Consider the following 15126-nt stretch of genomic DNA (forward strand, 5'->3'; position numbering starts at 1 on the left):
TTCAAGATTGTGTGTGTGTGAGAGAGAGAGAGAAAGAGAGAGAGAGAGAGAGAGAGAGAGAGAGAGAGAGAGAGAGAGAGAGAGAGAGAGAGAGAGATCCTGTGACAGCTTTGTTATCTTTAGACTCTAAAGATAAAATAGCAGAGACACTACAAGCTGCCCCCTTTCCTTTTTTGCTTGAGTACTAAGACACTCAAAAGCAAACTTCTATGTCTGGTCTCTATTATTAATTATGCTTTATTTTAACTTGACACAATTAATCCTAACAGTATATGTATTTTGCCAACCAATTTAGATATTTTTAGAAATAATTTTTTTTCTTTTTTGTTAAGTGAGTCAAACCTCTCATATTTGTCTTCCTTTTGTGCCATGGTTTAAGGTGCATTTGGTGCTAGCTGACCAAGCAAATGCTTCCAGGTCAGCTCTCTTTTCTTTGTCTAAAATGAAAATATCCCACGCCACATGGACTCTGGCTGTATATGGTGGCCTGAGGGTTTGATATGTACTGAATTACAAAGCATCTCAGGAAACTTCCGGTGAGTGGAGAGGAAAACTAATGAACCGTGTGGCGCTTTCAGGCCTCGGCCCTTTACATAAGCCAGCCTCCCTCAAAGAGATGCACAAATGTGAGTGCAGATGGGCAGGTCTGTTCTTTGAATGGCAGGGCAATATGTTTACCACAAGCACTACACTCAAACCAAGCATGGCCAGGAAACAAAGGCATGAGGTGATGAGTTCATGAGCTTGGTTCTCAGATTCGCCACACAACCTGTGAAGGGCAAAGCATTTCCACAAAGCAGAAGAAACAAACTCAACAACCAAGGTGCTGCCGCATCAGTGGTCAGGAACAGCCCTCTGGGGACCTTCACACAGTGACGCAGGCTAGAGCATCTCCCAGGGAGCCCATGCGTAAGAGACATGCCTGAAAATTGCTTTTGTGAGGGCCTGGAAACCTAGCTCAGGCCTTGCCTGAGATTATAACCTATGAAGGTACAACTCAGAAACATGCCATTGTAGAGGTTTCCAGATAATTCTATAATCTCTCAGGCTTCCAAAAGCACAAGCATAGAGATGGACACACCAACAGCATTGACCCCAGGTATCCCAATGTCCAGCTCATATTTTATATATTGTACGTGTTTTGTAAATATGTACAAGTGTGTATTGTTTATCCTGCTTATATGTATATTATATAATTGACTAGATATATGGATCTATTATATATTACTAAATATGTATTTTATAAATGTATATCCTACTGGATGCCTTATTATTGGCTGAAAATGATGTGTTATGTAAATCTTGTGTATATGTATGTGTATCTCCCATTGAGTGACATCTATTTTATATGTACATTCACAGACAGAGGTATTCTGTATATTCATATATATGCACATGTATACATATACACACATGTACATGTATATATACATATATATGTATATAATATAAACATCTCCCATTGGTGTTTTTACTGGAAGATACTGGTAGAGTCACTAAGTCTTCCAGTGATCTGCTTCATAGTCTTTGTTAATGTTTTCCTGTCTTTTATAAGCAGATCTGGTCATCCCAGGCCCTGTTGGAGGAGACAGGCATATCCATATACAATGCCTCGCCCACTGGATAGGAAAACCACCTGCTTTATATGGCATCTGGGTAGAGTTACACTTCTTTCCTGGCATGGCTTCCTCACTGGCTTGCCAGGCTGTTGTGCGTTGCCAAGTGCCACAAGCTCAGCAGCCATGGGGTCTATACCCAGTTGGGACCAGGCTGTACTCATCTCTGTTGAGTTGAAAACCTGGGTGGTGACCCTTTAATGTGTTTACCCAGCTGGTGGCAGGGCCTGGGATAGCCAGACCCACCTATAAAAGACAGCACTGCTAGGCTATGACACACTATGCCTGGCAGTCTACAGAGTAGCCAAAGTTAGTTTCTTTGTCAAATTTATTTCTGAAATGAAAGTGACTGCTAGGAAGACCCTTAGAAAGAAGGCACCTGAGGCAGCTTAAGGAGACACGGCTTTGCCAAAGATGGAGAAGCCTGGTGCAGCTGCACGGATGCCTGGCCTATCTGATTTGGACAGGAGTTTTAGGAGTTTTAAGGTTTTAAGGCTTTAGGCTTTAAGTTTTAAGGTTTATGTTAATTCAACACAGTGGAATTTGGGGAAGGCATGGGCCTGTTGTCTTCTCATTAAGGGTTTACTCCTAGCTTTTATTGGTCTAAAATTACGAATGGGCTCCCACTGTGGGCCTTCCGATGTGAGTCAGGATTTAAGCTTGTAACTCTAGTGGCTTTTATGGCTGTGCTAGGTCTGCTTTAAAGTTGAATTTTTTCAGAAGAATGCGGTGAGGATTTGGCATGTATGTTGATGTGTGTATTTGTTCATGTGCACACACACATGTGTGTATGTGTGTGTGTGTGCGTGTGTGTGTTGATTGCTACCATTTACCAGATGAAGGGCAGATTTTGTTACCTAGGACAAGCTGTATGGCATCCCTGGTGGGTCAAAATTGTCCCAGCTTTATTAATGAAATGCTGCAAATGTGCCAGGCCCACAAGTTCAGGGGTAACTATGTGAGTTGATTCCAAAATGTATCCTCTCCCTGGCCTCTAATTCTCACGTGATAAAGTGCTAAATAGCTGTTTGTATGTCAGGGCATGTGCACGCTAAGGTCTGTTATATGATCACAGAGTCCCAGAACCCTTTTATAGTTCTTGGACTGTTTGTGCAGTTTCTCCCCGAGGGAACACAGAATAATTGAGGTTGGAAACAGCTTAACCCCAAGTAGTAAAAATCACTGACATGGGAAATGAAGCCGGGACAGGGTTATCGCTAGTACAGAGGGGGCTCCATGCTTTCAGTGGGCTCTGTGGGCTTAGTCGCTGTTTCCTCCTAAAGAAAACCTGACCCTGTGAACACACCTGATTTTTACATGTTGCTCTCAGCCTTTCAGAAAGCAGAGTAATTACAACTGCTCACTAGAGGAAACTCTGGTCTCTTTAAAAGGGAGTAGCACAGGCTCAGATTTGCAGAGAGAGACAGAGACAGAGACAGAGACACAGAGACACAGAGAGAGACAGAGACAGACGGAGAGACAGAGAGACAGAGACAGAGACAGAGAGTACACATGCATACGCACACACCCCCACACTCCCTTATACAGGCTTACAGCTCCTCTCTCTCGTCAATTACTGGGTGCCGCATAGCAGCCCCAAGAGGTATGGAAAAAGCAGGCTTCTGGTTTCTCTCTTTTGCACTGTGCTCTTCGCGTTCTATAAACAGTAGAAGTGTTTCTGTAGGTGGGCACTCATCGCAGGTCCACCCTTGGACTAGACTCTAGGAATGTGCTAAGGCAGGGAAATATTTGCTTGAAGGAATGCCTGGAAACTGAGCGTGGCGTGAGCGCCGGAGTTCTGTAAGCCTCACATCTGGCTCATTTTCACATATTGTACCTGAGTGGGTGGGGCTGGTTTTACATTCCTTTTTCCTTTTCTGGCTGTCCAGCGTTCTAGTCTGAACGTGCTGGGGACTTCTCTGAGTGAGCGTGCGTGCGTGCGTGCATGCATATTTCACGTTCCCTGTTCCAGAATCTGCGGGTCCCTGGAGTTGGAGCATTTACTATTTGCAACTGCCACCTTCATCTTTGAAACACATTTCCATCCCACACGTCCAGAGACTGGTTGATGTGGCTGCAGCATGCCTTTGTTTAAAAAGCAAAGAAACAAACAAACAACAAAACAAGTGGCAGCCCAGCCCAGCGCAGCCCAGCACTTTCCATCCAGCTGACCTGGCTGTCACTGGCTATTGAGGAGTGAAACTCTAGGATAATTTTTAGAATTTGCTGTCCCAGCAGGTACCATTCTAGAGCTGAGCTTTTTTTGTTCGGGGGTTTTGTCTTTTTCCCTGCCATTTAAAATGTCCAAGTCCTCTCGCTCGGCTAGATCCTTCTTTACTAACGCAGCTTCTAAGCTGCCGTCCTCTAAGAAGGATGATTTAAGCAGCAAGCCGAAGAAAACCAGCCTAGGTGAGAAGACAGCGAGGACCGGAAGCGAAGGAAACTTGGCAAAGCAGCAGCAGGTGCCGCCAGCGGCAACTCCAGCTCAGCGGAAGGAGGCGGCTCACAAAGGTAAGGCTGCAGTCAGCTGCCTAGAAACTTCCTGCTTGGATCCTGCCAGGTAACTGACACGGATGCAACATGAACACATGAACAGAGCGGCTTAGCTCTGTTTGTGTGCATGCGCCCATCCTTGCACCCCCGGAGTGTACTGACAATAACCAATCATTAGGACAGTGGAAGTGATGATGGTTGACTAAAGAATGATGTAAGAAAAGCTGGGGATTGGGGCATCGTTTCTCTTTCAGATGAGAGTTTATTTTTGCATTCTGTATTTCTTCATAATATGATCATGTCTGCATAAAGTTTCTTATTGCTTTTCTACATGGAAAGAAATAGGGAAAATGTCCTAAAGCCATGTCTTTAATCAGCAGAGGGAAGTTTGCAAGTTTACTTATTGGTGGTCTGTGTTTAAGACGGTGTGTCTCTGAAAGGCTAATCTAACAACGAAGTTCCTCGCCAGGTGAGGCAAAACTTCCTGCTGACCTTGTTATCTGGATAAGCCCTCTCAAGTGCATGTTAGAGTGTGTCCCTCAACAGGAATGCTGTTGAATATTTGACCTGGAATTGGAAAACACTCTACTATCAAAAACTTTAATTTAATGTGGATAACCACAGAAGGCAATTAAATTGTATTTTTAAATATAATACCAATTTCTCCCTATTTTTAAAAATCTAGGACTATACATTAATATTTCTAAGAAGTACTTTATAATGCCTATCTTAACATATTTTGAGCTCTTGCCTAACAATATAATAACTTTATCCTAAAAGGAAAAGTTTATATTTTATGCAAAAGAACAAATTCATTTTATGAGTTCAATCCTTGCCTTTACTGCTTAAAATTGTTAGAAAAAAATCTACAATGATACATTCTTGTGCTGCATGCTATTTCAAATATGCAAATATCTTTATGGGAGTAAATTCTTTTTTTTCCTAAGCTTTTTTGTTGTTTTGTCCGTTTGAGCAATGAAGTGTTTGCATAAAAGCTGGAACCAAAGACTCTGTGAAAAGCTGTACATAAAATGAACACAGAAAGTCTTTGGAAATATTGATAGATGCTGTTAAAGAGACTGAATTTTGGCTCAAAAGGGAACCTCTGCTATGATAATAGCCATAAGCATTCAATGAAAAAAGAGTATCAACCTGCCCCACCTACAGAACATTCGCACACTTATGGGATGCACAGCTATGTCTCTGCAGCACAGGCTGGGAGAGCTCTACACAGGGTCTGAGCCAGGGGCTTAATCTGAAGGTCATTGATCATGTTGAACCTCTTCTGGCCAACTTGAGGGTGCACTTGGATAGACTTTATGGGTGAAGATAATGTTTGATAGCCCTTGTTTGGAGAGATTTGTTTTAAAAGCCATTAAAACCAAGAATGTTTATCATAGTACAAGATCAATTAGATAATTATATTTCTATTTTTAAAAAGCTAGAGGGAGACTGTAAATGTATAAAGTGGTATTTCCTTTGTACCTCTCAGAGAGGAAGAAGAAAGGTTACTCCATAAAAATTTTGAAGCTGACACCAGGACTAGGTTATTTTGAAAGACATGGTGAGAACGCACATACACATTTTCTTTTAATCAGAATTCTTTTCAAAAGCAACCCCCTCTGTCCTAAGGTTATTCATTGCTGCAATGAAATGCCATAGCCAGGAGCAAGTTGGGGAGGAAAGGCTGGTTGTGCTTCCTCTCTCACGTGGTAGTCAGTCACTGAAGGAAGCCGGGACGAGAACCTGAAGGCAGAAGTGAATGTGGAGGCCACAGAGGGATGCTGCTCACTGACTTGCTCTCCATGGCTTGGCTCAGCCAGCTGTCTTATACAACCCAGGACCACCAGTGCTGTCCCACTCACAATGGGCTGGACCCTCCCCTATCAATCACTAATGAAGAAAATGCCCTCTAGGTTTGCCTACATCCCAGTCTTATGGAGGCTTTTTCTCAATTGAGACTCCCTCCTCTCTAAATGGCTGGAGGCTGTGACAAGTTGACATGAAACTAGCCAGCTCGCCTTCATATCCTGTAGTTCTCCTATGTACCTCTAGTTGGAAAGCAGGAAAATTCTATGTCATAACGGGGCTGTGTTAGGTTTTCACTGAAGTGTGTATAGTGTGATTAAGAAATCCAAGGACAGACAGATGGCTCGTGGATAAAGGTGGTTCCCACCAAGCCTGCTGTCCTCAGCTCTACCCCTAACCCGACAGGGACCCACATAGTGGAAAGAAAGAAGGAATAGAAGTTTTCCTCTGACTGTCACACTTCTGCTATGATATGTGTTCTCCCTCCCTCCCCCCCCTCTCTCTCCCTCCCTCCCTCCCTCCCTCCCTCTCTCTCTCTCTCTCTCTCTCTCTCTCTCTCATGCACAGACACACAACATAAATAGGTAGATGGAAGAGTGAATGAATAGATGATAGATAGATAGATAGATAGATAGATAGATAGATAGATGTAAAAAAGAAAAAAAAAAGCTAGGGCAGGAAGCACAGCCATAAAGCATTGGCTTGGCACGTGGGGCCCTGGACTCAATATCTAACACTACAAAAAGAAAAAGGAAAATCAAACCCAAGCCAAGCATAATGGTACATGCCTACAATTCCAGTGTTTGGGATGCTGAGGCAGGAGGATTGCCCCAAGTTTGAGGGAAGCTTGAATTATGTAGTGATCTGAAAGCTAGCAAGACCCTGTCTCAAAATAACAAGCAACAGTCCCAGTAATGTTAGAAATGCCACTGGGCTTGAGTCTGAGTTGAACTATGGTCCTGCGGGCTTCACTGAGGTCTTGGTGTTACAATTTAGAAAGTTAGAGGCGTTTGCGCCGTGAATGTAACTTGGTCTTTGTCACATGCCTGGTTTCTTGTTAACCAAGTGCATTTTAAATTTTGTTTCAAGTCTGTGTCTTATTTGGTGTATTGCACAAGTTACAGGAGGACTTCACCTCTGTCTGCTTTCAATGTCTCCTCCCCTCCTCTTTAACGTTACAATCTACGCTTTTATGTCATATCAAAATATTGATGTCATGTGTTGTTGTCATAACTAGGTCTTCTGTGGTTTATCTGTCAACCACTTCTAAACATTGAAAATGAATGAAGTGTATAACTAAGATGGCCTCATAAATATTTTTCCGATGTCATCATTTCCTCTTGTGGTTTTAAAATCTTAGAATTCTTCTCTGTGGAGCATTTCCAATTTCCCCAAGGAAAGAAATGCCTTTCACGTCCAACACGTGTTTCTCAGTTTCAATCTGCCATTTTGCCCGCTCTTTCCTGCCCAATTTCTAGACGTTGAACAGGTGTCTCCTTACTCCCTTCGTTTTGCTGAATCACAATCCCCAGAGACATCAGGAGAGAAGCTAAGTGGGAAGGCAATGTTCTGACTGCATGTCCTCAAATATCTTTAGTCTTTTTAAATGTCCCCATGATATTTTGAGTGGCTAAGGATTTCTAGATCTAATGAATAGCCCTGTGTCACTTGCACATTCATAGCTTCCTTTGTAGGTAATGTTTTTGCTCTCTTATTCTTTCAAAGCTTTTTAGGATCTCCTCTCTTTCCTTGATGTTTTGGAACTTTCCTGAAGTATTTGAAAAGATCAGGGTTTTACCCACTTTGACTGGATCTTTAATGGGTTCTTTCAAGTGCAAGGGTGCCCTCAGATCAAGGTATCCTGCTAATTCTTAGGTGATTCATCCTTCTTCTCTTTCTCTCTGTGAACCTCTAGGAGGCAGCTGTTGCTCTCTGATGCTTATCTTTACACTTGTAATTCATATTTTATCTGGATTTTATTTTCCATCTCATAACCATGATCATTATGTCGTAAATTCCTCAAGAGTTTTGCCACTCTTTGACTTTGAGAGCACAAGGCATGGCATTACTTTATGTACATAAGCAGTGTGCCTGGGAGGCGTTCACTCAGCATGCCTATCATTGCCTACTCGACTTTGAGGGCACTATGCAAGTCAGCTTCAACAGCCTGATTAACCATATCCCAGGGATACTGGTATGCTTCCAATTTCCAACCAGTTATTCAGGTTGGCCCCTGGAAAAGAAGAGCCAGGCTACCAGTGATCCTTAGGACCACAGCAGTCATAAGATTCTCCCACGAAGAGTTTCCACCATGATGAGATCCACCAAGCAGAAGACCAATGTTGAAGCCTGTCGTGCTAGCTTTTTCCAGATGCTGATGAATCAGTGTCTGAGGTTGTTACATCCTTCCTGAGCTGTGTCCCCATCTGTTCAGATATATTCCCCTATGTGACGCCATCCTGGTTCCATTAATTGATTGATTCTTGTGTGCTGCGAGAAATCCAGCTCTGGAGGAGGGGTGTCTCTGACTCTGTTCCCTGCCTTTCCCCTAATTGGGCTGCCGTGTCTAGCCTCAATAGAAGAAGATGTGTCTAGTCCTACTGTATCTTGGTAGGCCAAGGTGGGTTGCTATGCATGCAAGGCCTCTCCTTCTCTGAGGAGAAAGGGAGGGGGCAGTGGGGAGAAGGGAGGAGAGAAGGAAGGAATGAAAGAGAGGAAGAAAGGGAAGCTATGATCAGAATGTAAAATTAATTAACTATTTTTAAATGTGTTTTTCTCTCAGCAATTCAAAACAAGAGAATCATTCTTAAAAGTAAACATGGTGGTTTGAGGAAATAACTTCCCTTTCTCTCACACACTTTCTGTGATGAAAAAGATGGTGGTGGTGACATCTAATCTCTTGAGCTGTACCACTATAGCTGGTACAATTGTAAGCAGCCTCCGGGAATCCAATGACTTAGTGCTATTACCGTACTTACTTTGCAGGTTAGGAAATTCATACAGAAAGTTTGAGGTAGTTTCTCAAAAGCATTAGCCAGGAAGTCATGGAACCAGAATTTTAATTCCATTTTTTAAAATTAAAGTATAATTACATTATTCTTTTCTTCCCCCCAACTCTTCCCATATATCCTCCTTCACTCCCCCTCAAATTCACAGCCCCATTTTCTTTGGTTGTTATTGTTACATATATATGTGTGTGTGTGTGTGTGTGTGTGTGTGTGTGTGTGTGTGTGTGTGTGTGCCTAAATATATAGATACATCATGCTGAGTTCATTTGGTGTTGCATGTCTGTGTATGATTTCAAGGTAGACCACTTGGTACTGGGTAACCAATTAGGGGAATCATCCCTGGGAATGATTAATTGTCCCTCTCTCATCAATTACTAGTTTCCTATAGTTCTTTATCAAGGGGTAAGGCCCCATAAGATTTCTCTTCTGTAGAATAGCCTGTCTGTTGGTGTTGTCATTGTTTAGGTCTTGTTTAGGCAGCTGTATTATTGAGATATTATGACTGTGACTTCCTTTTCATTTCTAGGATGAAATGACACAATTTGCCAGAAGACTTCCTGGTCCTCTGTTTCTCATCAGGTTTCTCCCCACCCCCATTGCCCCATCCCCCCACCCCCCACCCCCCACCTCTTTGAGCTGTTCCCTGAGCCTTGGGTGTGAAGGCTGTGTTGTAAATAGATCAAATGGGGCTGGGTTACAACCAGAGGTTCTCTGCATTGTGACCAGTTGTGGCTTGTTGCAATGGCCTCTGTCTACTGCAAAGAGCAGCTTCTCTGAGGAAAAGTGAGTGTTGCATTTCTTTGTCTGCATAAGGATAAGTTTTTAGAACTCGATTAGGAGCTAATTCTGTAAGTTTTATCTCCAGATCTTGTTCAGGTGACCTCTATTCTAAAGCACCTTTCTATGCAGAGCAAGCATCTGCTCCCTGAAAAAATAAATACAGCTGGCCAAACTTAGAAACTGTTCAGTCTGGTCCTGGAAAAAAAAAACTTTTGGTGACATTCTACAACTAAATACAAGCTCTTTTGGAGCAGGTGTGGAGGTGTGCTCCTACAAGGCATATATGCCGGAGGTTGAGGAGGGATAATTACAAGTCAGCGGCAGCCTGGGAGGCAGAAAATAGATAAGAAAGGAGATGGGCTTCTGGGTTGAGCCATTTTTATTTCTTATCTAGCATTGCTCTTTCTTGGACAACTCAAGAAATGGCAAAGGAAGCAGACAAGTGTCAGAGTGCTTAAACGAGTCACAACCTGTGAACACTATCCTACTGTGGAAAGTGCCATTGTATAGGTGAACACCAGTATCCTAAGGCCTCATTCATGTTCACAGAAGAATGAACACACACACACACATACACACATACACACATACACACACACACACACACACACATACTTCATACAAGTCAAGAAACTCTTTCCCCATCACACACAACCTAATGGGCCAAATACAAGCCTGTAGGCCCCAAATCACTCACCTCTAATTCTGTTCTGACACAAGACTCCCTCTGTGGCCTTGAGCAAAGCAATTATCCTCCCTGACTGAGTTTTGTCGGCCATTAAAGAATAATAATATGTGGTTTCTGGGAAGAGGGTTGGTGTGGATTAATGACTTTGTTGATGCATGTCTGCTGTTTCCAAGAGCCCGTGCCCCACATAAGTAATCGTAGTCAAGTACAATGAGGTCTCTGTTTATCTCCAACTGCAGAAAAAGGTAAAATCTTACATTCCCACAAGTATTATGCATGTATCCATGCCAGAAAAAAAGATTTCCAATATGATCCCTTGGATCACATGCCCTATACTGTTATTTATGACCAGCGTTAACCTCACATGCTCTTGTTTATCAGAGGACCTACTGATTTTAATTGCCTGTGGAAGCCTGGAGGCTAATGTTTTCCACCTCAGTAAGTCAAAAAATATTAGTGACCAGAGCATAAAAGCATCTCCATTTTCTCTAGTAGTGTGTAAATTCATTCTGAACTCTGCTACTACTGGTGATAAAGCTGTGAGGGCACAGTGGACGAGTGGGAAAGGTAGTCCTGCTTCAGGGAGGCAGCCCCTCCGGCATGTGTACTGCTTGTACAGTGTCCTCTGATGACGATAACACGTTAATAATAATAGGAAACAGTTATCTCCTGGTAGGGCCTGTACTTGGTCTAGCATTTTCCAGAAGTGACACATTTGTACTGCAATTGCACTGAGCATGTGCATTTCTTTCTCGGATTGCCTTTGGGATCGATTTCACCCCATATTGGAAAAGAGCTGATATCCAGAGGACTGGTTTTAATTCAACAAAGCAGTGGTAACTCATGCCCCAAACCACTCAATTCATAATTTTGGCTCATTACCAATGCCAGTCAGTCCAGATACGTGCATACAGCATCTGTGGAGGCCAATGAATTTCTCTTCATCCTATTAAAATGTACATGGCTTTCTCTGGATGGTTATTTTACAAAAGAGAATTCAACCTTTTGAATGCTTCTTTCCAGTTACTTCAAGCCAAGTTTTCTCTAACTAAATATAGCATGAAATATGACTGTGTGACTATTTAAAATAACTCTTACATCTGGAGTTCTCTTTATTTTCTTCAACCAACCATACATATGCTTCTAGGACCTGTGAAAAGTGAGAGTGGGTTTTGTACTGATATATACATCTCATATTTTATTTCCCGCCTTGATTCTGCTAGCCTTCATTGTGGGGGTTTGGAAATCACATCTTGAAGTTAATCTGGGATTGTCCTTGTTTAATGTAGGCTAGTCTATTAAGTGAACAGAGATCAGTAACCCACAGGTACCATACCTTCACAATGAAATAACTAATCCCTCCCTTTAAAAGCGATACAGAACAGGTTGGAGTTGCCTCATTTTATCTTCCAAGTCAGTGCTTCCATCTGTCTATACATCCTAAGCGAGAAAGACAAAGCCTGCTAGATGCTTCCAGGTCGCTTGTCAAATCCTCTCTTCCCCAGGAGTCCAGTTGATTTGGGGTATACTCTGTCTCTTGTAGTCCGTGACCGGCTAGCTCTTTCTCTGCCTATTTCAAGTCTAAGAAGGGTGGGCACTGATCAAGCTGCAACTGTGCTGATCCTTGCTCCATTTCATGCCGAAAAGTTACGACACGACCAGTGTCTTATACTGTGTTGATAAACAAAGCTTTGCTCTTGGCTACTCCCGGGGGACTAAATAAATATGTTACACACTTCAAAAAACTAAAAGGGAAATAATGATTTTCTGATTCTGTTTTACTAGAGTTTTGAGGAAAATATCTGGAAATGTTAAAAGAAACTCTTTTCTAAAATGTGTATTAATCGGGGCTGGAGAGATGGCTCAGCAGTTAAAGAGACTGGTTGTCCCTCCAGAGGATCTGGGTTCGGTTCCCAGTAGGGCTCCCAACATTCTGTAACTCCAGTTTCAGGGGATCTGCTGTCTTTTTCTGCCCTCCTCAAGCACCAGGCACGCAAGTGGTTCATATAGACACATGCAGCCAAAACACCGTCCACAAAAAATAAGTTACATTTTAACTTAAAGTTTGTATTACTCACTAACCCCAAAACATGGATTAGTTGTCCAGTAATTATTTTCCTCTGTAAGGCTTTTAAGAGGTTGTATAGAAGCACTAATGAGAATTTCCCCGCATTCTAGTGAAATATCTACATCTCCTCCTTATTCTCTGTACTACTTCAGCTCCGTATGTATTATATGTTAATTCCATCATCTTACGTTTTCAGCTCTAATGAGGCACTTCACTTTCAAAATACTTTTGTTTTATTGGTTTCATTTAAGCAACCACAATGTAGGCACTTGAAAAATGACCAGAATTAAAATAGATGAAAGGACAGAAAAAGACGGTGTCACTTTATTTGAGCATATATTTATAAAGATTCTTCTAAGCAAAGAAATCATATTCTTCTAACACATCTAACATCACTGTATGTTTCCTTGAAAGCGCTTTTATCTGCCCTTGTGACTTGGGAGCAGACAATTGTGCCCCCGGCCTGTCTCTCTGCCTGCCTGACCCCCCCCCCCTTGCTGTTACTGTATAAGGCCAGTCTTAGCTCATTGCCATGGTGTGGGCAGGGGAAGTGTCTGGGAGTGTGGACAGATGGGAAAAGCACAGGCCTTACTCTTGATGATGCTGATCCACCAGGTTGACGATTATAGCTTCTTGAGTTAATAATCTCTAGTCTTGAGTTTGGCCAGATGTCCACCTGTTTGGTTTGTTCTCTTACCCTTTTTTAATGAGAAGGCAGCAGGAGCTTCAAATGAGTTCAGGCTATTTCGTTTTTCATGGTCCCATCTCAAAATGTAAAATTAATTAGCAAAATGAGTTATAGGGAACTATTAGTGAATAAAGACTCTTCTTATATAGAAAACATTGATTAAATGTTAGGAATACATAATTTTAGCATTTTATATTTATTGATAATTCATATTACAAAGTAAACAGCTTGGATTTTAAAGGTAGTGAATTACTGAGGCATCCAAACTACAGAAAATGCTTATAACTGACTAATCACGTATCTGCATTGTGAATATATAATATACAGGTATTTGACATATCCATTTTGTGGAAGTATGCCTAATGTTCATTTTAATATATGCTAGATATGCATTTGCTAGATGTTTCTCAAGCTAATTATAAAATATTTAATACTAGTTGATTTTTAAAACTATAATCCCTTCCAGATGCGGTGGCACATGCTTGTAGTCCCAGCACATGGGGAGGCAGAGGCAGGCAGATCTCAGTGAGTTCAAGGCCAGCCTGGTCTACAAAGCGAGTCCAGGACAACCAAGGCTATACAGAGAAACCCTGTCTCAAACCAAACCAACCAACAAACAAAAACCCAGCAAGGCTTTTGCCCACTCAAGAACAAATCCAAACCAAAAGCTGAGCATCTACTTTATGTCTCGTATTATGCTGAATTGTGGAAGCTTTGAAAAAGTAAAACCTTGTTTTTCCCTTGAATATAGCATTTGATTCTTTTCTCCTTGCTGGGAGAAAGTTCAGGAAGGAAGACCAAGTTAAGGAAGGGAGTTTGTTTACACTGTGGTTTGGTGAGCTGCCGTCTATGGTAGTAGGTAAACATGGCTGCATAGGCCGCTCTCAGCTGTGGCGGTGGGACCTAGCCATCTGGAGATACCACATGGACACGCCTCCTAAAAGCCCCACCCCTTCTACATTCAAGCCTTACAAGATCTCAGTAATCTATGTTATCTGGATACTAAAATAAAACTGTTCAGTAGATTTATGTACAAAATAATGAAGGTGCAAAAAAAGTAGGGAGGGCTATTTTTCCAGGTAACAAGAATCTGCCACGTAGGGGAAGAATGGAAACACAAAAGACCACACTGCATTTAGGAAACAAGTGGACCGTGGTGGCAGAAGCAAGCGGAAAAGAAATGGTATGAAAAACAACGAAGGGGAGAACAGGTTCCCGAATGATTTCAAGAGGAAACCGTGCTGAGCTTTTTACTGCATCCGAGAATATTTCCTGACCCCTTCCCTTTCTGTGGATCATGCGCCCTTCCCGGCTTTAAGAAGCAGGCTGTGTGCCCGGCATGCGCCTTTAATCCCAGCACTCGGTAGGCAGAGGCAAGTGGATTGCTGTGAGTTCGAGGCTAGGCTGGCCTACAAAGTGAGTTCAGGATAGCCAAGGAAGGCTACACAGAGAAACCTTGTCTGGGAGGCAAGACTTGGTGGGGGCGGGAGAGAAGTAGGCTGGGGCAAATGGAACCTGGGGTCCCTCAGGGCATAGCCAGAGGGTGAGTTACTTTTCCCATTGTTATGACCAAATGCCTGACAAGAAGCAACTAAAGGAAGGAAGAGTTTGTTTGGATTTACAGTTTAAAGGGAGGGAGGGGGCGGGGACGTCGTCCATCACGGCAGGAGAGTCCATATGGACAAGGTGGGTACAGGAACTCATCACGTTATGTCTACAGTCAAAACTCAGAGAGAATCGAATGCACATGTACAGCCAGCGTTTTTTCCCTTCTCCTCACCTGAGGGCCAGCTCCTTGCATGATGCTGCCCACGTACAAGACGAGTCTTTACTCCGCAGTTTCTTTTCTTTTCTTTTTTTTTTCACTTTTTTTTTTCCTGGACACAGCCTCACAGGCACACACAGAGGTGTGTTTCCATGGCAACTCTACATCCAATCAAATGGATCATAAAAATTAACTGCCACCACCATGCTCA

General features: G+C 42.5%; 1 protein-coding gene across 12 annotated transcripts in view; it reads left to right on the forward strand.

The window, feature by feature from the left end:
• Positions 1-15126, forward strand: part of KIAA1217 — a 797280-nt gene that overhangs the window by 321320 nt on the left and 460834 nt on the right. For 2 of the 12 annotated variants that reach the window (XM_084782795.1, XM_084782814.1), the window contains exon 1: positions 3550-4127. The exons of 1 other annotated variant lie outside the window; for it this stretch is intronic. In XM_084782795.1, the coding sequence (XP_084638921.1) occupies positions 3917-4127 (211 nt within the window). In that variant the 5' untranslated portion in view covers positions 3550-3916. Of the gene's footprint in view, positions 1-3546; positions 4128-15126 lie in introns of those variants that run through there. 9 more of the 12 variants (XM_084782802.1, XM_084782804.1, XM_084782803.1 and 6 more) reach the window with 7 other exon arrangements.

The sequence above is a fragment of the Acomys minous genome, assembly GCF_964271855.1.
Source record: "Acomys minous genome assembly, chromosome: 5".
Taxonomy (NCBI): Eukaryota; Metazoa; Chordata; class Mammalia; order Rodentia; family Muridae; genus Acomys; species Acomys minous.